Source organism: Bos mutus, chromosome 5 (genome assembly GCF_027580195.1).
Source record: "Bos mutus isolate GX-2022 chromosome 5, NWIPB_WYAK_1.1, whole genome shotgun sequence".
NCBI lineage: Eukaryota > Metazoa > Chordata > Mammalia > Artiodactyla > Bovidae > Bos > Bos mutus.
The window spans coordinates 113,273,109-113,295,884 of record NC_091621.1 but is presented as its reverse complement, the minus strand read 5'-3'; the positions used below and the strand labels follow the sequence as shown (position 1 = coordinate 113,295,884).

At 51.3% G+C, this 22,776-nt stretch overlaps 2 protein-coding genes across 2 annotated transcripts; one reads left to right on the top strand and one right to left on the bottom strand.

Annotated features, from left to right (window-relative positions):
* Positions 1-718: 718 nt before the first annotated feature.
* On the bottom strand, positions 719-10,272 carry RHNO1 (RAD9-HUS1-RAD1 interacting nuclear orphan 1). The gene is made up of 3 exons (XM_070371745.1): positions 10,184-10,272; positions 3,529-3,783; positions 719-1,941 (listed from the first exon to the last, which is right to left on the bottom strand). Exons 2-3 carry the CDS (start codon positions 3,697-3,699, stop codon positions 1,387-1,389), a joined length of 726 nt encoding a protein of 241 aa, XP_070227846.1. The 5' UTR covers positions 3,700-3,783; positions 10,184-10,272; the 3' UTR covers positions 719-1,386.
* Positions 10,273-10,377: 105 nt separating this feature from the next.
* FOXM1 (forkhead box M1) lies at positions 10,378-22,776 on the top strand. The gene is given in 14 exon segments (XM_070371743.1): positions 10,378-10,523; positions 10,770-10,854; positions 12,244-12,792; positions 13,416-13,567; positions 15,159-15,359; positions 16,960-17,088; positions 17,849-17,893; positions 18,470-18,539; positions 18,686-18,861; positions 21,320-21,353; positions 21,678-22,166; positions 22,169-22,213; positions 22,216-22,252; positions 22,254-22,776. Coding segments are annotated over 12 exon segments (2,277 nt in total). The 5' UTR covers positions 10,378-10,523; positions 10,770-10,854; positions 12,244-12,287; the 3' UTR covers positions 22,648-22,776.

Below are 22,776 nucleotides of genomic sequence, written 5' to 3'. Positions count from 1 at the left end.
CTGCCCGCGCTCCCCTGCGGTCAGTACTCAGAGACCACCCAGGGCGCTTCCTGGGGGGCCGCCCTTCCGACCCCGAGACATTCCCGGAACCACACTTGCCAACCCAGCAGTCCTTCCCATCCATGAGCGGCCGCGCCCCCTACCCGCAGGACGCCTTCTGCCTGCCCTAGTCCTGCCCAGACTTAGGGCGTCCACGAACTTGCTTTGCACGCTTGCCTGACGGTCTTTTCCATCTCCCGCCCTTGACTGCCTGCCGGCCGTCTTCTAACGTCCGTATCCCGTAATGAGATCCGCTGTCGGATCCAGTAAATCTTGTCCCCAACTTATTCGCAGTTTTATGGTCCCTACAGAACATCCTGTCAAAACTCATCGCGTGTTGACTTTACGGCGTTCGACTTCGAAGCTAGTGTGACGTCCATGTTTTGAGTTTTTAAAACGCAGAAAACGTGGCACAAGCTAGGAGAGCCGAGCTCTGTGCTCGCCGGCCAGCCTCCACTCACTGTGTGACCCTAAACCCGGTTCATTATCTGTGCTTCAAATCCCCACATTGAAAATAATCCCTGCTTGTCTTGCTCTGGCTGGACCTGACACAGACTACGTTCTGAAGGCTGAGGGAATGGAGTGGAATGAGAAGCTACTTGTATGGGTGGGAAGAAAAGTAAGATATTTTGTTGACTGGACAGTCCCTCTGCATTAATAACAGTAAGAAGTAGTATTTGAAAAGATTACAGATTTATTTACATACATTTTAAACAGGACAAGAAATCATTTTCCCACCCTAGTTAATATTTGCAGGTTATTTCAACTGAAAACAAAAAAAATCAAAACATAGCAACCCTAAGTAACTTAATCATGTCCCCTTTATCTCCTGGCAACCCCCCTTCACCATATTTATTACAACACTCTCTTCACCCTGCCCTCTCAGATGAGCCAAGACTGCAGGGACAGCAGCTCAACTAGGAAAAGTCACAGTCTGCTTCAAGTTTTTCCATGTACTGGGTCAAAAAGGAAGCAGTCACTGAGTTGGTCCTCAAACATGTGGACTGAATTACTTTGAATGAGGTGATTAAAAGAATGAATAGATAGTGGGTAAAGGGAACAATTAAGAATGACCATTTATGGGGGGAGGGGAGGCAGTATTGCTGCATTAGTGTAGGTCAGAAGCAGGGTTCTCTGAAAACTCTGCAGCCATTTATTTACAGACATTCTAAACAGTTATATTTAAAATTTGTTAAACAGTTAATACACTAAAAATATGAAGTCAACTGTTTACGATACTAAAAACTGTTTATGACACAAGATATTTTAAAAAGCAAATCTGGGAATTCAATTCCCTTTTGATTCCAGCAATCAATTTCTTGAGACCACAGATGTCTGGGAAATCAGTCAGTCTTTCACAAGGAACTGGCTTCTGCTCAGCTTTCCCCTCTCCCTGAGGTACGCGAACAGGTGTCGTCGCCTCCTCCACGTGACCTTTATCCCGTACTTCTCCTCTGGGGTGTCTGTAACCAGAACAGGCCCGGGCTCTGGGCTCTTGGGCGTGCTCGTGTGAAGGGAACAGCTGGGAAGGCTGTTTTCCCTCAGTTCAGAGGGAATGGGCTCTCCCTGCCCCGGGGATTCTGGGGTCTGGATGTCTGGGGGAATGAACACACACGGGAAGTCTGGAAATGTGTGTGCCGACAGCTCCCTGCAGCTCTGGGGGCTGAGCATGGGCACCAAAGGCCTTCCGGAAATGTCCTTTTCTGGTTGACTGGGGCCATCCCTGATTGCCAGGATCCCAGGTGTGGCTGAACTGGCAGAAGACTGCGGAGTCTCAAACGTTAGACATGGAAACCTGGAGCTGGTAGATTTTCGGCTTGAACGCCTTGCATGGTCTCGATGATGATGCTTCCGCTTGCCTGGAAACCAGCTTTCTGCTGTTGTATCAAACTGAGGTGATACCTAAGGATTCCAAAAGAAAGAAATAAAAGTGAAGCACGCTAACTCCCAGACACAAACCTAAGGAAACTGCATCAGAGGACCAGAATCCTAAATGGGGGCCCACAACAGCAATGGACTTAAAACAGCTGCCTGAGGGACTTCCCTGGTGGCACAGTAAGAATCTGCCTGCCAACGCAGGGGACATGGGTTCGATCCCTGGTACGAGAAGATCCCGCATGCTGTAGGGCAACTAAATCCATGCACCACAACTACAGAGTCCAGCTCTAGAACCCAGGAGCCACAACTGCTGAAGTTTGAGCACCTAGAGCCCGTGCTCCACAACAAGAGAAGCCGCCGCAGTGAGAAGCCTGTGCACTACAATGGAGAGCAGCCCCTGCCTGCTGCAACTAGAGAAAGCCCAAGTGTAGTGGCAAATACCCAGCACGGCCAAAAAAAACAACCGCTGTCTGTCTTACTGGATAACCATAGGAAGGGATGCGGGCTTTGGGCAAGTTACTCAGCCTCCCTGGCTTCATCACACCCTACAGCTGCAACACACATAACCATCTCCCTTTCAGTTCTGAGGGCAGGCCCAGCTGTCGTCTTCACCACTGATGCCCAGCACCTAGCAGGGCGCCTGGCACCTAGAGGACCCCCGTGTAGGAAGAAAGGGCTGAAGGCAGACCAGTGAGTGAGATCAGGCATGGAGAGCAGCAAGCAGGGCCTGGCGCGTGGGGAGCACTCTGTACGCATCCACGTGCTCATGCCTCCTCCCACCAACAGCGCTCTAACACCTACGCTTCCTCCCCACTCCTGAAGCCAGGGGTCCAGTTCTCCCCAGTACTCCTGCACCACATCTGTCAGGCGCTCTGGAGCAGAGCTCAGGCTTTTGTCTGGCTCTTCTGCTACACCACTTTCTGATACCCCATAGCTGTGTTCTCTTCCCGGGGCTTATAAACTGTCAAGACAGAACACATGCCATTTCTGAGAGTTTTTCTTCACTGTTTGGTCCATTAAACAGTAAACAGAGGGACTTCCCTGGCAGTCCATCAGTTGGGGCTCTCCATTTCCAAGGCAGGAGGTGTGCATTCCACCCCTGGTTGGGGAGTTAAGATCTCACAGGCCTTCCAGCCAAAAAAAACAAAGCATAAAACAGAAAAAATGGAAAAAAAAAAAAAACAGAAAAAATGTTGGAACAAATTCAATAAAGAGTTTAAAAATGGTCCACATTAAAAAACCCCCCCAAAACAGTAAATAGACTACTTAGCTAAAAATTCCACCTCTCACGTGAAGCTCAGGAAACAATCTCATTTTTCACTCATTCTGCCATTTATCTGACTTTCTCACCCGGCTATGAGATACTTTTATACTGAACTCTTTCAGGGGAACTGGTGGGGGGAAAGACTCCAATTCCAGTCCACCCACGCCCCAGCCTGAACTTAGGCGAAAAGATGCAGCAGAGAAGACAGCTGAGGACGGAGGGAAAGTGAGCACTGCCTCCTTGTCCCTGAGCCCGTGAGGCTCCTAATTCTTTGGCAGCCCTGGTCACGGGGCAGAGTATGCACTCTGAGAAGCCTGGCAGAGCAGAAATCAAGGCAGGAACCCTACCCAGGAAGTGATGGTGTTGTGGTCCACAGGCTTGCTGGGCACCTGTCTAGTGTGGGTGACCACGGGAAGCTGGGGAAATCGACAGCGGTGTTTGGGGGCCTCCAGTGGTTGTTGGTGGAATAGCAGCTGGGGTTTCTGGGCAGCTTGGCGGCGCTTTTTCCTGGGAGGCATCAACAGGTGAGAGAAGAGCAGTTAGCAACTGCATGATGCTGGCTGTCGGCAGGTCCGGGGAGAGGCTCCACTTCCAACCCATGCCTGCAGAGAAGAAACAAATGCCAGGAGAAAACAACCCGGTGATTCCCCAGCTCCTCCTCACACTCTGCCAACCATTTCTGCTAGCAGCTTGCAGCCCTACCATAAGGGGTGGGCTGGCATACCTAGCCCAGCTTCCTATAGCTGCAACACACAGCACTTCCCACTCAACAAACATCGCCCCAGTGAAAACTTATCGAGCGCGGCCTAAGAACCGTGCTGGGTGCTAGGAGTTCAAAGATGAATAACCACTTATTGCATCATCATTTATGGGGTGCCAATCACTTGTACTGAGTGACTTCACTTTCACTTTTCACTTTCATGCATTGGAGAAGGAAATGGCAACCCACTCCAGTATGGAAAATACTGGAGAATCCCAGGGACAGAGGAGCCTAGTGGGCTGCCGTCTATGGTGTCACACAGAGTCAGACACGACTGAAGTGACTTAGCAGCAACCACTGTACAGACACGGCCCGTGCCTGTCTTCAAAGACCTGAAAGTCTAGCAGAGGGAGGCAGTTACAATAATGGGAGCCGTGCTTCCCTCCACTGCCCCCGGGGAGGCTCTCTGGGGAGGGTCACACCTGACCTAGGTACAGAAGGGCAGGAAAAGCCAAAAAACGAGGGGTGAGGGTGGGGGCTGGGGGCAGCTCCAGGCTGAGGAGCAGCACACACAAAGCAGAGACGTGAAGGAGCTTGGTGAACCCAGGGACCGCATGGAGCTGGACACAGGGCAGGAGAAGACAAAAGAACACAGGCTCGACGTGGTATCAGGACCAGGTCGGAAAACCAGGTGGACCACCTGAGTTTGGACTCTGGCCTAAGTAGTCAGGGCAGATTCTCAAGCGGACAGATATCGTCACACTTGCATTTCTTTTTTCAACTTTTACCCCAGCTGATTTTGAACACAGGAAAAAAAACAAAGTTAATAACACGAGCTGCTATGTGCCCATCACTCAGCTCCAACAGCCATAAACCCACGACCAGTCACAACCCATCCACACCCCATCCATTTCCCCTACCGATTTATAATTCTCAAAACATGATATTCCCAGTCATGATATCATTCCTAGTAACACAACCCATATAAATATTTGAAAACTATAGGTATTATACGGGCTTCCCTTGTGGCTCAGCTAGTAGAGAATCTGTCTGCAATGCGGGAGACCTGGGTTCGAACCCTGGGTTGGGAAGATCCCCTGGAGAAGGGAAAGGCTACCCACTCCAGTATTCTGGCCTGCAGAATTCCATGGACTATATAGTCCATGGGGTCGCAAAGAGTCAGACACGACTTAGCGACTTTCACCTCACTTATAGGTATTATACATATTTATATACTAATGTATTAAATATACTTATTTATATACTATCCAGTTCAGTTCAGTTCAGTCACTCAGTCATGTCCGACTCTTTGCGACCCCATGAATTGCAGCACGCCAGGCCTCCCTGTCCATCACCAACTCCCGGAGTTCACTCAGACTCACGTCCATCGAGTCAGTGATGCCATCCAGCCATCTCATCCTCTGTCATCCCCTTCTCCTCCTGCCCCCAGTCCCTCCCAGCATCAGAGTCTTTTCCAATGAGTCAACTCTTCGCATGAGGTCGCCAAAGTACTGGAGTTTCAGCTTTAGCATCATTCCTTCCAAAGAAATCCCAGGGCTGATCTCCTTCAGAATGGACTGGTTGGATCTCCTTGCAGTTAGTATTCGTGTATTTACATACATTCATATGTTTGAATGTGCAAATTCCTTAAATAGTAAATATCCAGTGTTCACATTTTCAGTTGTCTCATAGGTACCATAATTTTTTCTGTGTGCTTTTGTCTTAAGACAGATCTTCCAGGCAACAGAGGCGAGAGCAAGTGTCCTGGAAGCAGAGGGACCAGTAAGGTTATTGTGTTGTCTGAGAACCGCTGGGGCCTGCACCCAGGCTGTGTCAGTAGAGATGGGAGGCTGGAGGCAGAGGCAGGGTCAACAGGCCCCACCAGCTAATGAAAAGTCTGAGACGGTGTCCAGGAAATCTAGCAATGGGAGGGGCCACCAGGCATCCAGGAGAGACAGTCACACGGCAGAGCAGGCGGGTTCCATCAGATAGCCATGACCCTTCATTCAGTGAACAACAAAGCCACACGCTCTGATCTGTGTTACTAGGCAGTGGAGAATCAGGTGAAGAAAAATAAGGACGAAGTCTCTACCCTCCGGAATCTAACATTTTAGGGAGAGCGCAGGTAGGAAATACATCCATTTGCTCATTCATTCATTCAACACATATTTACTGAGTGCCTACTGTGTTCTGGGCAGTTACGGGTGCTGGAAATATATACCAGGTTACAAAATTAAATCCCTGCCCTCGTGGTGCTTACATCTAGTTGAGGGAGTGATTAGAGGTACCGAGAAAAGTGAAATTGGCATTCAAGGCTGAGGTGACCCAGGCCTATTTGAGACAGGGTTGTCTGGCAAGGCCTATCTCAAAAACGATATTTGAGCAAAGACCTGAAGGCAGAAATGAGAACAAGCGGACAAAGGAAAGATGTGAGAAAGAATATTGCAGACTGAAAGAACAGTAAGTGCAAAGACTGCCAGATGGGACTGTGCCTGACTCGCTCAGGAAGCAGTAAGGCTCAGCACGCCTAGACTGGAGAGTGGAAGGAAGTGAAGCCAGTACACATGACACAAGGTCAAGGCAAGGTCAAGGCCTGGGTTGCATTATTCTCAGTGTGCTAGGAAGTCGCTGCAGGGTTCAGGACAGGGAAGGAACATAATCCGATTTATACTCTTACAAAATAACTCTTGGTGCTTTGTAAGGAAAGGTGGGTTGGGAAGAGGAAAGTGAAAGGGAAGTCGCTCAGTAATGTCCGACTCTTTGCAGCCCCATGGACTGTAGCTCCTCTGTCCATGGGATTTTCCAGGCAAGAATATTGGAGTGGGCTGCCATTTTCTTCTCCAGGAGATCTTCCCAACCCAGGGATTGAACCGGGGTCTCCTGCATTGCAGGCAGACACTTTACCGTCTGAGCCACTGAGAAGAGGGGGCATGGACAAAGGGAGCAAAGAAGCAAGTTAGAAGGCCCCCATGGGAGCCAGCGGAGAGATGACAGTGGTGGCAATATTTCCAGTGAGCAGTGCTCCAGTCAACAGCACGCTCAAAGTCCCCAGCCTCATGGGGACCCCACACTGTTTAGCAGTCCTACTGTGTCCTGATCAACTCATTTTCCCCACAAAGATCATCTTAAAACTTTAGAACTCCTCTCCCAACCAACTGCCTTACTTCATCCTACACAAAGAACACAGGAGGCATCAAAGGAAACACCCTCAGCTTCCAGGAAGCAGCCACACATCTGCACCCTTTTCTGCTATAACCAGAGGTCGGTCCCTTTCGCTACAGGGGCCTCACCCTCTGCTGGGTTTTGGAGCCTGCCTCACTCTGTACACCTTTCTCAGGCAATCACCCGCTTACATGTCTATAACCACCTCGAAGTAGGTGAGTTAAGACTCAATGCAGGGGGCCCAGGTTCCGTCTTTGGTTGGGGAACTGGATCCCATATACCACAACTAAGACCTGGGGCAGCCAAATAAATAAAGAGTTCTTTTCAAAATACTAGCAAAGGCAAATTTCTAAAATAAAAATACTCCTCTCTTGGGGAGGGCAGTTGAGGGGTAGGCAAAATAAATGACGGAGGTCAAGAGGTACAAACTTCCAGTTATAAAATAAATACACCGTAGGATGTAATATGGGGCTTCCCAGGTGGCACCAGTGGTAAAGAACCCGCTTGCCAATGTAGGAAATGTAAGAGAGAGATGTGGGTTCAATCTCTGGGTCAGGAAGCTCCCCTGGAGGAGGGCATGGCAACCCACTCCAGTATTCTTGCCTGGAGAATCCCCATGAACAGAGGAGACAAGTGGGCTACAGTCCATGGAGCTACAGTTCATGTACAGTCTATGCGCTACAGTTGCATAAGAGTCAGACAGGACCGAAGCGACTTAGCACACACGCACAGAATGTAATATACATTGTGGTCACTATAGTCAGTATTGTATTTCAAATCTGAAAGTTGCCAAGAAAATAAACTTAAAAGTTTTCATCACAGGACTTCCCTGGTGGTCTAGTGACTAAGACTCCACACTCCCAATGCAGGGGCCCAGGTTCGATCCCTGGTCAGAAACTAGATCCCACGTGATGCAACAAAGACCCAGCATAGCCAAATACATAAAAATATTTTTTTTTTTTTTAAGTTCTCATGACAAGGCAAAAAGTTTTTGTCACTATGATGATGGGTGGTAACTAGACTTATTGTGATCACTTTGCAATGTATAATAAATACCAAATCATTATGTTGTACACCTAAAACTAACATAATGTGCTATGACAATTATACTTGTGGAGGGGTGGAGCTTAGATGTATGGGATTCAGTGATATAGTTCAGGATTAAATGTGGGATCACAATCAATGGCAATCTACTTTTGAGACTTGTTAGATGCAACTCAAAATTTGATAAAAAGCATTTCTCCTGTGTGAAAAATAATACTATTACCCTACCCTTCTCTCCTCTCCACTACCCTTCAAGTTCCAATAATTATGGCCTGGTGTAATGCAGTAGTCTAACTGGTCTACCCTAACCTCTGGCACCCCCTGCCGGGGGACGTTTTGGAAATGCAAAGCTGATCTCCACTCCCTCCTGCTTGAAACGTTTGTTTGGGGCAAGAACGAAACTCCTCCGTGGTGGCTCAGGCCCTGTTGCTCTGGTTCCAGTGTCATCGCCCACAGTCCGCCCTTGTCGCTTAGCTCAAACCCCTCAGATATATTCTTCAGCCTTTGTGCTGCCCCTGCTTCCTCCTGTCATATGGTCCTTCAGTTCAGTCACTCAGTCGTGTCCGACTCTTTGTGACCCCATGAATCACAGCACGCCAGGCCTCCCTGTCCATCACCAGCTCCCGGAGTTCACCCAAACTCATGTCCATCGAGTCGGTGATGCCATCCAGCCATCTCATCCTCTGTCGTCCCCTTCTCCTCCTGCCCCCAATCCCTCCCAGCATCAGTCTTTTCCAATGAGTCAACTCTTCGCATGAGGTCGCCAAAGTACTGGAGTTTCAGCTCTAGCATCATTCCTTCCAAAGAACAACCAGGGCTGATCTCCTTTAGAATGGACTGGTTGGATCTCCTTGCAGTCCAAGGGACTCTCAAGAGTCTTCTCCAACACCACAGTTCAAAAGCATCAATTCTTCCGCGCTCAGCTTTCTTCACAGTCCAACTCTCACATCCATACATGACTACTGGAAAAACCATAGCCTTAACTAGACGGACCTTTGTTGGCAAAGTAATGTCTCTGCTTTTGAATATGCTATCTAGGTTGGTCATAACTTTCCTTCCAAGGAGTAAGCGTCTTTGTACCCCCTCAATTCCCTTGTCCTGGAGTGTCTCCTTCCCTTGTTTGCATAACGGCATCAGATCTCAGACCAAGCTTTCAGTCAGTTCATCAGAAATGCCTTTCTGGGTACTTCCCTGGGGGAGGCGGGGGTTGCGGGGGTGGTGAGGTCCAGCGGCTGAGACTCTGCGCTCCCAAAGCAAGGGGCACGGGTGAGATCCCTGGTCAGGAACTAGATGCCCCAGGCTACAACTAAGACCTGGTGCAGCCAAATAAATAAATATTTTTTTAAAAAAGAAAGAAAAGAAATGCCTTTCTCACCTAACTTAAGGCAAGATCTCCTTATTTACATACTCAGTTATCCCTGAGCGCTGTTATCACTTCACAGCTGTAATTCTTCATTTGCTTAAATACGCAACTCGACGGGAGCTTGTGTGAGCCCCTCCTACCTCCCTACAGACTGTAAGCTCGGAAGAAAGACGCCAGTAACTCGCCCCGCCACTGCATCCCAGAGCCGCCCAGCACACGGCAGGCGCTCAACTAAAAACGTGCTAAATAAGCAAAACAAAGTCCATTACTACAAAGAAAAGACGGCGAGGGACCGGGCGGGAGGAGATCAGAGCTCCAAGATTCGGAGCGGAGGCGAAGGTCCGCGGCGTGCGCGATCATTTTTAAGGAAGGAACCAGAGCGAGGGGGTCGTAGCCCGCTTCGGGCTGCTCGGGGGGCCAGGACGCTCGCTGCCCGGGAGGTCGACGGCGGACAGTACCCCCGCAGCGAGAAACCGGGGACCGGGGGAGAGCACGGGGCGGCCGGGGGTCCCTACTGTCCCCCGGGGTCCCTCGCGTCCCACCGCGGAGCCCTCCTGCGCCCTCCCGCCACGAGCCTACGGCCCCACCCGCCGCCGCTCGGCCCGGCCGCCCGGTCAGCACGCCGCTCGGCTCGCCTCACCGGCCTCACCCGCCGCCGATCGGTCCGCCCTCCCTGCCCACCGAGGCAGACGATCCACCCGCCCACCTCGCCGGCCCCGCGGCGCCGCCTCACCTGCCCGTCCCGCCGCCGCCGCCACCGATACGCCCGCCTCTCCCGCCCTCCGGGCCCGGAGCCCCGCCCGCCGCCGGCGTCCCGGCCGAACGCGGATACAAAGCCGACGCTGATTGGTTACGCTCGTCACGTGACCGCAACGCTCCGCCGGCGCCAATTTCAAACAGCGGAACAAACTGAAAGCCCCAGAGCGGGACCCCACCCCCGGCCCGGGCCTGGGACACCCTCCCCCTCCCCTCCCCCGCCGGGATCCCGGGATTCCCGCCCCCGCAGCCGGGGTCTCGGTCAGGCCCGCAGGTCGGAGCAGCGCCGAGCCGCCCGGAGCCGACGGTGCAGCGAGGTGAGTGGGCGACGGGCTGGAGGCCCGGGGCCGGCGGGCGCGGAGAGCTGGCTCCGGCCAGGGGGTTGCGGGGGACTGGCGACAGTGCGCCGTGCTGCTGCATCCAGCCTCCCGGGCCCCCACCCCCCCCTCACCTCTCCCACTAAGCCCCCCAGCCTTTCCCCTGGGGCTGGGGTCCCTCTAAGCTTACTGCGCTGGTTGCCGCGGCTCGCACACTCCCCTGAGCCCAGGTGCTCTCCCTTCTAGGTAACCCAGTCTCCACTGCGCCCTGTCCCAGGACCCTCCTCCGGGTTCCAGAGACCCCCGCAGCCTTGCCCTGGTCTGGATGATGGTGAGTCCCCGGGAGCCGCTCCGGAAATCTCCCGGCTAGAAAGTGTTGGCAATGGTAGCAAGTAAGCTGGTCAGAGTAGAAGGAAAAATTAAGACGCTTTAGACCAGGAAAATATCTTTTTGGGGGCGAGGAAGAAATACTAGCATCTACTGATTGATGGGTGGAGGGAGGAAGGGAGGGCGGAAGAGATAGGAGGTGGAAGTAAAACTGAGATTTGAAGGTAGAGGAAACCTAGATATAAAGGAAAGGGAGGCAGCAGAGTGGAGAGGGTCTGTGACCTCTAAGCAGATGGCAAATGTCAGACGAGCGTGACAGTCATTTCTAGGGAGATTGCAGATATTCTAAAGACGAGGCAGACAGTTATTCTGTCTCTCAAAGTACCTCTCAGCAGAATTTCACTACTTCACACAATAGTAGAGTATGCCATGGATCTGTCAAAATCAACAAAACACAATTTTTAAAAGATAAAACTCTTCCTTAATGCACAGCACTAGTCAGGAGACAAGGATTATAGTCTTGGTTCTGGAAGAGAAGTTAAGCAAGATGGTAACATGCTTAGAAAGTTGAAATATGAACAAGCATATGCAGGTACTAAAATGTCGCTATATAAATAGTTTGCAAATTGTGAAAGAAAAAAATGTATATACTTTTTTTTAAGATCAGTGCTAGCATAATAGCCCATGAAACGATGTCACCCCTCAGCATTACTCTGGATGTTGAATAGAGCAGTTTCCCTTCTGTCTGAAGTCTTGTGCACTGGGAGATGATTTCTTCAACGGTGTGACAGTAGTATAATGGTACAATCTGCCTTTTTCCTCTGATTCTGTGGGCTCAGACCAAGTGGTCTATGCTAGAATGGATCCTGGGATCAGAGTTCTGTCAGGATGGCCTGTTCCAGGGTCCTCATCCTGACAGTTACCGCAAGTGGTCTGTGTTAGACTAGGCAAGAAGAGACATTTCCACATTTTTGTAGCTTCTCCGCTTGTTTCTGTAGCTGAACATTCCTTTTGGCCGTGCCCCAGGGCTTGCAGATCTCAGTTCCCCAGCCAGTGGTTGAACCCACACCCTTGGCAGTGAAAGTGCAGAGTCCTAACGGGCTGAACCACCAGGGAATTCCCAAAACATTCTTAATCTTCCAGAGCCTTGACTATGTGGACCTACAGCCAACCTTATCCCACTTTCCCCCTTTGAATTTCTTCTGTTTGCTTCAGTTTTGTCTATAGAACTCATCTCCTTATAGTCCGCGGTCCTTGCAGAGACCCAGGGAGCATTCACCTGGGCCTGTGGGTTCACACTCCTGGTCACATGATGAGGAAGACCCCTCCCTAACAGAACCTCCTTCTCAGCCTAACAAACCTTTGACCTCCCACTGACCCTTGCCCTTTGCAGGGTCCACGCTTGTGATGCTCAATGGAGAGTGAAAGCGCAGATTCATGATGAAAACTAGCCCCCGTAGGCCATTGATTCTCAAAAGACAGAGGCTGCCCCTTCCTGTTCAAAATGCTCCAGGTGACACAGCAGAGGAGGAGCCGAAGGGGCCCCCTGCCCAACAAGAGCCTGCTCAAGCGCAAGCCCCCAAGGAGGTGGCAGAGCCCAACCCCTGCAAGTTTCCAGCCGGAATCAAGATCCTGAACCACCCAACCATGCCCAACACCCAAGTGGTGGTCGTCCCCAACAATGCCAACATCCAGAGCATCATCACAGCACTGACCGCCAAAGGGAAGGAGAGTGGCAGCAGCGGGCCCAACAAGTTCATCCTCATCAGCTGTGGGGGAGCCCCCACTCCCCCTCCAGGACCCCAGCGTCAAGCCCAAACCAGCAAGGACCCCAAGAGGACAGAAGTAATCACCGAGACCCTGGGACCAAAGTCTGCAACTGGGGATGAGAATCTTCCAAGACCAGCGGGAGCCCTTCCTGGGCAGAAATTGAAGAACTGTGGTATGTGGTTCTTAAGGCAAAGGGGGGAGGAGCCAGCCTTCACTCTCTGGTGTAAGGACCATAGTCAGCCATGCTGATACCTAGGGCACACACACAGGTGTCTGCCTGAACTGGGGGAAAGTCTTGCCTTCTTCATGCTGAAACCTTGACCCAGATCTTTGGGCCCTGTCGACAGGGTTGCAATGTAATTCAGCATTCTGTTGCCTTCTTTATATTGGAAAAGGATTTGTTTATTATTCTATTTCTCCTTTGCAGTGACCACATAAGGAAGTAGGAATCTTTCTCCATCTTAATAAAGGAGAAACACGAGATGGAAAAATGACTTACTTTGTTGAGATGTTCGATCATGCTTTTTGTAAGGTTGTCTTGACCAATCTCTGAGGCTCAGGGTGGCTCAGGTTGAAATGCAACTTGAGCCCTGCTCCTGAATTTCTCCTGAAATCCTAAAAGGGCACCGTAGATTCAGCATGCACAATCCCTGTGCTTAAGGGCAGAGGTCCTGGAGAGGTGATCCCTGATCACAGTCATCACCTGGAGAGGTGATGCCTAACTGCCAGTCTCGGTGGACCTGCCAGGCAGGGAATCGGGCACCGAAGTGGCGTCTTGGGTTGTCTCCCCTGTAGCTGGCGGTGAGGCAGCCAGCTGCCCCCTGGACAACAGCTTGACCAACATCCAGTGGCTTGGAAAGATGACTTCCGACGGGCTGGGCTCCTGCAGCATCAAGCAAGAGGTGGAAGAAAAGGAGAATCGTCACCTGGAGCAGAGTCAGGCCAAGGTGAATGAACAGTCCTGTCCCCCACCAGGGCAGTCAGAGCCAGTACAGGAATTTCTAAGAAGGGAAGTAGGTCAAGTAGGCTGTGGAGCAGAATTGCCAAGTTTTCATGTTAGCACTTTATTTAGTGTTATTCTGCATAATTTGGAGCTCCCTTTCTGCCTGGGATCTTCCCTGCTACCCCTATCTGGGAAATTTCCTTGAGGGCAGATTCCTCTGGCTCACCCTGTACCCTGTCAGCACTGGGTTTAACACTCTATCCTTAGCAGGTACTTAGTATTCAGGGACTAATGAAGAGGCCTGAGTTCAGAAAGCCCCTTGAACTTTAAAGAGGTATTCCGACAGTGGAAAAGGAGTACAGCATTTTTAACAAGATTGCTTTATTAGAAGACAAATTAACAGCAAATAAAATGAGTTGTGAATTTTAAATACCTCTCCAATCAAAATTGATTTGACCCATTTGTGTGGTCTGAGTTTATTTTTCATGGTTGCTCTTCATATATACCCTTAATTCCTCATTCAACAGATTTGGTGGGGTTTTTTGGCCTTGTCAGCAGCATGTGGAGATTTTAGCTCTCCCACCAGAGATCAAACTCTTGCCTTCTGCTTTGGAAATGTGGGGTTTAACCGCTAGACTGCCAGGGAAGTCCCGTCAATAATTTTTAAAGGGGAAAATTTACGTGAATGTGTGCATAAGTGAAAATTGAGCTGTTCACTTAAAACTTGTGTACTTTATAAAGTTATGGCTCAGTTTTTTTGAGGGGAAAGGGGGCTGTGCCTCATAGCTTGTGGGATCTTATAACAGTTCCCCGACCAGGGATCGAACCCAGGCCACCACAATGAAATTGCCAAGCCCTAACCACTGGACCTCTAGGGAATTCCCAAAGCAGGGAGTTGATTTTTCGGGTTTTATTGTGGCTGCACCTCGCAACTTATAGGATCTTGGTTCCCTGACCAGGGATTGAACCCACACCCCTGGTAGTAAAAGCACAGTCCTAACCACTGGACCGCCAGGGAATTCCCTGAAGTTATAGCTCAATCTTTTTAAACATGGATGATCAGATCTTTGCCTCAGACTTATCCAGATGTGTGCATTGCTGACCTTTGTCTGCCCACACTTTGGGGAATGTTTCTGTTCTACAAACACTGAAAGGAGATGGGTTTGTTCACATCACATCAGGAGCAGGAATCGGACTAAGACCTAGGTCCCTCAACCCTGAGGTCTGAAAAACGGGTATAGTTTTAACATACGATCGGTGCTTTAAGGTCATAATATATGCCCAGACTTTCCTGAAAGGTTTCAACCAGCAATGACTAGATGGACTTCTGTTTATTACCGGGCAATATTCTCAACAAAATGACCGATGACAGAGAAGTGGTCCTGTGTTCAGAGACTAGATGGGATCGTCTCCAAAATCCTTCCTGATCCTAAAGTTCTCTTCTATAGAACAGTGGTCTCGGATGAGTTTGTTTCTGTTCCGGTCTGTGGGAGAAAAGCTTTCTCTAGAGAGTGTTCTTAAGGTGGGGGTGGGGCAGGGGAGGCCTTGTGACCCCTCCTTTCATGGCCTATTTTTCTTTCCCTCTGGCTTCTCAGAGCCCTCAGGTGGAGAGGCCCCCTGGAGCGTCGGCACCCTGGCCGGACTCCGTGTCTGAACGACCCCCATACTCCTACATGGCCATGATACAATTCGCCATCAACAGCACAGAGAGGAAGCGCATGACCCTGAAAGACATCTACTCTTGGATCGAGGACCACTTCCCCTATTTCAAGCACATCGCCAAGCCAGGCTGGAAGGTATCATGTCCCGCAACAACCACAGTCTAGGTCGCCCAGGCCTGTCGTTTTGTCTGCACAGCAGAGTGGTAGTCTGTGTCTGGTGCGGGGGGAGGAGTTAAGTGCCGATGATGCTAGAACCGTAAACGATAGTCGTATCTTTTGGACTGAGACTTGACCCTACTGAATCCGGGCAAAACCATCAGTAAGAGCCCTGCAGCCACTTCATCTGTCGCTCCCCGGGTAATGCACACTCTTCAGTGGCGCTCAGAGCCCACTTCTAAGCTACACTGAATAGCGGTTAGAGTGTCTAGGTAGCTTTATGAAAAGATATTGATGAAAAAAAAATAATCTGGGAGCCGCAAGATCCAAGGTTCACCTCCTGTAAAGTCACATCTCTTCTCCAGTAGGTGGGGATGTTCTCTGCCTCATGTTCATGGGAAAACAGATGCCCTGGAGCCATAGCTCATGCAGGTCTCATAGCCACAGCTCAGGGGCCCTACGGATGCTCTGTCCCAAGCCAAGGGGCTTTTGGATTGTTTTCCCCACAGCAGGAATCTTTTTTATAGTTTTTATTTATTTACTTATTTTTAATTTGCACATAGCTGCTTTACAATATTGTGTGGGTTTCTCTTGTTCAACAACATGAATCAGCTATATACATATATCCCCTCCCTCTTGAGCCTCCCCCCTGACCCCAGCCCAGCCCTCTCAGTCATCGCAGAGCACCAAGCTGAGCTCCCTATGCTATTCTGCAGCTTCCCTCTGGCTGGCTGTCTTACGCATGGAGGCATATGTCAGGCATATGTCAGCGTGTGTCAGTGCTGCTCCCCCAGTTCATCCCACCCTCCCCTTCCCCACCATTTCCACCAGTCTGCTCTCGACGTCTCTGTCTCTACTCCTGCCCTGCAGCTAGGTTTGTCTGTACCATTTTTCTAGAGTCCATATATATATGTTAATAGACGATGTTTATTTTTTTCTTTCTGACTCAATTCACTCTATAACAGGCTCTAGGTTCATCCACGTCTCTGCAAATGACTTAAATGTGTTCCTTTTCGTGGCCAAGTAATATTCCGCTGTATATATGTACTGTAACTTCTTTATCCATTCATCTATCAGTGGACATCTAGGTCACAGCAGAACTCTCAGCCTCACACTCTCACCTCAACTAAATTCCCCAGCTTCCCGATTTCTTTTTTATTTTTTTGCTGCACCTTGTGACTTGCAGGATCTCAGTCCCCCGACCAGGCTTTGAACCTGGGCCCCAGCAGTGAGAGCACCGCGTCCTAACTGCTGGCGCACCAGGGAACTCCCCAGCATTGTAATTTCTCCCCCCACCTCTCTGGCTACCGGTTATTGCTACAGCCTCACTCATCTTTCCCAGCCCCCAACAGCTGTCCAGGTCTCTGCTTTATCACCACCTCAGGAACGGCCCCGGTCTCTGTCCCTACTAGACAGCTGGGTTGGTGGCTCAGGTCACCTAGCCTACCAAGCGGACAGTCCCAAGAGCAGCCAGCAAGCAAGGTTATGAGACACGAAGCCAGGGGCTAACCTCCTCGGGGCCATCAGAGGTGGCGCTCCCAGGACAGAGTAGCTGATGAGCTGTGTCCTCTACTTTCAGAACTCCATCCGCCACAACCTCTCTCTACATGACATGTTCGTCCGTGAGACGTCTGCCAACGGCAAGGTCTCCTTCTGGACCATTCACCCCAGTGCCAATCGCTACCTGACACTTGACCAGGTATTTAAGGTAAGTGTACTGGTTTTGTCCAAACAGAGCCAGTGCTGGAGGCCATGATGTCCATCTCAAAAGAAAACAAGTCCTTGGTGGGGAAGGGGGGGCAGGCAGCCAAACTTTGGATAGGAATCCATCCTTCCACGCCCCACCCCGCCCCACCCCAACCCCAGCTGCCAGCATCCTAAATAAAGCAAACTTTCTTCTCCACCAAAAAATAAGAAAGAAGCCAGTCCTCCTTGGGATGAGCTTGTCTGCTAAGGGCAGAGTTAAGGGCCAACCATCCCCTAAGGAACAGCACCTTCTCTGCTAGACCAGGCCCCAGAGAGGACTTCCTCTTCCAGAAAGGGGACCTCCTGGGGCAGGGTGGCCCCTACTGCCCTGTGATAAGAACTGCCTAGGATACTTCTTAAAATACAGCCTCCCAAGCCCCTCTTGGGGCTTCTGATTCAGTAGGCCTGGGATGAGCCCAGGAGTGTTTTTAGCAAGAATCTCAGGTGATTCTTAGAAAGTCTAGGAAACATGGGGTTAAAAAGCCGATCTTTACAGTGGAGAGTAGAAACGGAGCCTACAGAATCTCTCGTCAGAAGTGATCACTTTGGGGCTTCAGAGTGCCCACAAGGCTGCCACTAGCTGCCTCCACTCTCCCGGGAGAGCCCATAGTTGAGGGTGGCCCTGGGCGTCCATCCGGAGTAGGTGTATCCATCTGGTCAGCTTGACTGCACTGGTGGTAACTTGGTCTCATTTCTCTCCCACGATGCCCATCCACCACCAGCCACTGGACCCAGGGTCTGCACACTCGCCCGAGCACTCGGAATCAGTAAGGTTCTTTCCCTCCCGCTCGGGGCTCAGCCTTGTTACCCCTCCACGCTCAGCATGGCTTCGGTGACAGGGACAAGGTGTTAGCCGGAGATGGGAGCCTGTGGCCGTGCGCCTGCCAGCCCTGAACGCAGAGCCTTGCTTCTGGGCATCAGAACACTGGTGACCGCCACCACCTCCCACTCCCGTGGACTCATCAAGGTGGCCTGAGCAGAGCAGCATGTGGCAGGGGGACCCGCCACAGGCTCACCAAAGGATGCTGATGAGGTGCACGGCACAGGTCCAATGGGCAGCCGTTGCTCTCTCTTCTCTACCTGGCTTTTCTTTGCCCTCCTAGAGCTCCATGCTTTGCACCCTGGGGGTGAGGACACCTGGATGAGGTGGGAGGATCGCCCGCCACCCTGTGCCTCTGCTGCCACCTTCCTGGGACCAGGCGGTCGGTCCACTCCGTGCCCGGTCCCGGAGCAGGCGGTCGGTCCACTCCATGCCCGGTCCCGGAGCAGCTGGTGGGGTCCCCTACCCAGTCCCCCTGCCCTCCTGACCCAGGTCTGTCTCTCTCCCTCTCTGTCCCAAACAGCAGCAGAAACGGCCCAACCCTGATCTCCGCCGGAACGTGGCCATCAAAACCGAACTCCCCCTGGGTGCACGTTAGTACAGGGGGAGGCCTGGTCCCTGGGCACACCCACAGGGGGGCAGATGCGGGAGTCAGGGCCCAGGGAAGGAGAGCAAAGAACCCAGGGCTGGGAGGGGACCCGGCCCTGGACCTTGCTCCCGACCCATCGTGTTCCCCCAGGGCGGAAGATGAAGCCACTACTGCCGCGGGTCAGCTCGTACCTGGTGCCCATCCAGTTCCCCGCGAACCCGTCGCTGGTGCTGCAGCCCTCGGTCAAGGTGCCCTTGCCCCTGGCGGCCTCACTCTCAGAGCTTGCCCGCCACAGCAAGCGAGTCCGCATCGCCCCCAAGGTCAGTGCCTTAGGTCTTCTCCAAGGAAAGACTCCAGTCCGTGACGGGCTCTGCTCCGTGTCCGTTGAGAAGCTTGTAAATTTAGTGGGTAGACCAGGCATCGACGCACAGGAAAATGCAATAGTGTTAGAGCCAAAAAGGAACTTGTTAGGGACTTCCCTGGTGGTCCAGTGGTTAAGACTCCACACTCCCAGTGCAGAGGGCATGGGTTTGATCCCTGGTCAAAAAACTAAGATCCTGCATGACACAGCATAGCCTTAAAAAAAAAAAAAAATCCTAGTAAACTATCCTTAAAAAAAAAAAATTCCCAATAAAAAGGAACTTTACAATGTAAGCGATGTTAGAAGGCCCACATGTGCCTGATGAGTTTGTGAGAATTGAGATGAGGGTGATTGTTATAGGAGATGGGCTGGGACGGTTCAGGAAGAGTTCACTAGGGAAGCAGGCTTAAGAAGTAGGTCGGGGCAGCAGTGTGGAGAGGGCCTTGTAAAGGGCATGGCCTGGGGCACGCCCAGTCACAACCATAGAGTGGCTGGACAGTCTAGCCCTGGGTTTCTCGACCTCCAAACAGCTGACATTCAGGGCTTCCCAGGTGGCGCTAGTGGTAAAGTACCAGCCTGCCAGTGCCGGAGACGTAAGACACTCGAGTTCGATCCCTGGGTGGGAAGATCCCCTGGAGAAGGAAATGGCAACCCACTTCAATGTTCCTGCCTGGAAAATCCCATGGATAGAGGAGCCTGGTGGGCTACAGTCCATGGGGTGGTAAAGAGTCTGAGGCGACTGAGCATGCACAGTGCTTTGTGAGGGCGAGGTGCACCCTGTGCCCTGAGAGATGCTTAGCAACCGCATCCATGGTCTCTTTGCTGGATACCAGGAGCACTGCCTGGTGTGACAGTTAGGACATCTTCTGGTGTTGCTGAGAGTCCCCTGGGGAGAGCTGCTCCTGGCTGAGATCAGCAGTCGAGCTGGAACGCTGGAGAGGGCAAGTTACACCCCCACCATGACGTAGAGAAGAATCTGTGAGCAGGACCTGGCCCGTAACAAATTAAGGAAGGGCCCCTCTGCCCCTTTCTCAGAGATGGAAGTAGCTGCAATTTCAGATAAAGAGACTTGGGTTTGCTTTTGTTTTTTAACTTAAAAATATCACTTTCAGTTCAGTTCAGTCGCTCAGTCGTGTCTGACTCTTTGCGACCCCATGAATCGCAGCACGCCAGGCCTCCCTGTCCATCACCAACTCCCGGAGTTCACTCAAATTCAAGTCCATCGAGTCAGTGATGCCATCCAGCCATCTCATCCTCTGTCATCCCCTTCTTCTCCTGCCCCCAATCCCTCCCAGCATCAGAGTCTTTTCCAATGAGTCAACTCTTTGCATGAGGTGGCCAAAGTACTGGAGTTTCAGCTTTAGCATCATTCATTCCAAAGAACACCCAGGGCTGATCTCCTTCAGAATGGACTGGTTGAATCTCCTTGCAGTCCAAGGGCCTCTCAAGAGTCTTCTCCAACACCACAGTTCAAAAGCATCAATTCTTCAGCGCTCAGCCTTCTTCACAGTCCAACTCTCACATCCATACATGACTATAGCCTTGACTAGATGGACCTTTGTTGGCAAAGTAATGTCTCTGCTTTTGAATATGCTATCTAGGTTGCTCATAACTTTTCTTCCAAGGAGTAAGTGTCTTTTAATTTCATGGCTGCTATCACCATCTGCAGTGATTTTGGAGCCCCTAAAAATAAAGTCTGACACTGTTTCCACTGTTTCCCCATCTATTTCCCATGAAATGTTGGGACCAGATGCCATGATCTTCATTTTCTGAATGTTGAGCTTTAAGCCATCTTTTTCACTCTCCTCTTTCACTTTCATCAAGAGGCTTTTGAGTTCCTCTTCACTTTCTGCCATAAGGTTGGTGTCATCTGCATATCTGAGGTTATTGATATTTCTCCTGGCAATCTTGATTCCAGCTTGTGCTTCTTCCAGCCCAGCATTGTATACATAAAAGTATACATACCAGCATAGATAATTTTCCTTAAATGCATTCATGTGATTGTAGCATGGATAGTGTTTTTGTTTCGATGCAGTCTTATAGTTTTTCCTCCTTCATTTTGCCTCTCCTCACCTTCCCCATGTCCCCCCTGCTCCCCGTGATAAGCCATGTTGACAGTTTAGCATGCCTTCTCCCATGACTCATTCACGCTCTTAGCATGCTCTGCGTACATGGATCACCGTAACCATGGTACACATACTCACACACCACCCAGAGCCTCGACAGTGGGGTCGTATTACACTTTCTGCCCCATGGAAATTCTTCCAATCACTTGGCATCGCTCTAATTCACTTTTTTTTTTTTTTTAATATATATATTTTTTTAATGTGGACCTTTTTTTTAAAAGTCTTTATTGTATTTGTTACAATATTGCTTCTATTTTATGTTTTGGTTTTTTGGCCTCCAGGGATGTGGGATCTTAGCTCACCAACCAGGGGTCGAACCCAGGTCCCCTGCATTGGAAGGCGGATTCTTAACCACTGGATCACCAGGGAAGCTCCTTATTCACTATTTTTTAATGGCACATAATAGTCCATGATGTGACTTTGCCATAAATTTTCTAACCATTCTGCTTTCATGGGCACATTTTTTCAGGCTTTTTCTGCCCTATGACCAACATTGTAATAAATACCTTTGCAAGTATCTTTCTTGCTGGTGCTTTTATTTCTGTGGGTAGAGAACAAGACATGAGATTGCCGAGGGGGCAAGTGTTTTAAAGTTTATTAAATACTGCAGGATTGATTTTAAGAAAAATCTGTGGTAACTCACATACATACCAACAAGACCCATTTGCCGGCAATTGGTATCACCTCATGGAAGGACTCTCTCCTCTGCTTCCTGTCCCATCCATCAAGGAGGAAGACGTCCAGCCTGGGGAGGAGACACCACATCTAGGGAGGCCCATCAAAGTCGAGAGCCCACCCCTGGAAGCGTGGCCTTCACCCTGCCCATCGGTCAAGGAAGAGTCATCCCACTCCTGGGAGGACTCGTCTTGCTCCCCAACCCCCAGGCCCAAGAAGTCCTCCAGCACTGGGTCCAGGTCCCCCACCTGCCGTGTCTCCGACCTGCTGGTGATCAAACGCAGGGAGGGGCGGGAGATGAGCCAGTCTCGGAGGAAACAGCACCTCGTGCCGCCCCACCTGGAGGAGCCCAAGCTGCTCCTCTCTGAGGGCCTGGGGGCTCCCCAGCCAGCCCTGGCAGGGCCCCCACAGCCTACCTGCCAGCCCGGCTCCCCGCCAGAAGATGGAGGCCCCTTTAAGACACCCATTAAGGGATGCTGCCCACCTCCTCCACCCCCAGCAAATCTGCCCTCCCACAACCCCTGAGTCCTGGAGGCTCACACCCCCAGCCAAAGTGGGGGCTCGACTTCAGCCCTGTACGAGCCCCCCAGGGTGCCTTTGGCCTCCTGCTGGACTCCCTGGAGCTCGCGGATCTCAGTGCCACCCCTCTGAAAAGCGTCCCCCTCTTTGACTCCCCCCGAGAGCTCCTCAATTCCGAACCCTTTGACCTCGCCACTGACCCCTTCGGCAGCTGCCTGTCCTCCGACATGGAGGTCCCCAAGCCGGGTTCCCCCGAGCCGCAGGTGGCCGGCCTCTCGGCCAACCGCTCTCTGACCGAGGGCCTGATCCTGGACATGATGAATGACAGCCTCAGCAAAATCCTGCTGGACATCAGCTTCCCTGGCCTGGAGGAGGACCTGCTGGGCCCCGGCAGCGTTGGCTGGACTCAGTGCATTCCTGACCTGCGGTAGAGGCAGGACTCCTGCCCCTCAAGCCATCCACTCACTCTCCAGGTGCTCGGGGGCCGGCCTTCCGAGTCCTCTGCGAGGACAGTCTGCAGGGGCCATCCACTCGCCCAGTGCCCCACTCCCCAGACTGGC

Coding starts and splice junctions, on each gene's coding strand:
- RHNO1 (XM_070371745.1), bottom strand. CDS start 3,699: ATGCCTCCCAGGAAAAAGCGCCGCCAAGCTGCCCAGAAACCCCAGCTG. Junction 1,942..3,528: donor ACAACACCATCACTTCCTGG/GTAGGGTTCCTG, acceptor TGGAATCCTTAG/GTATCACCTCAGTTTGATAC.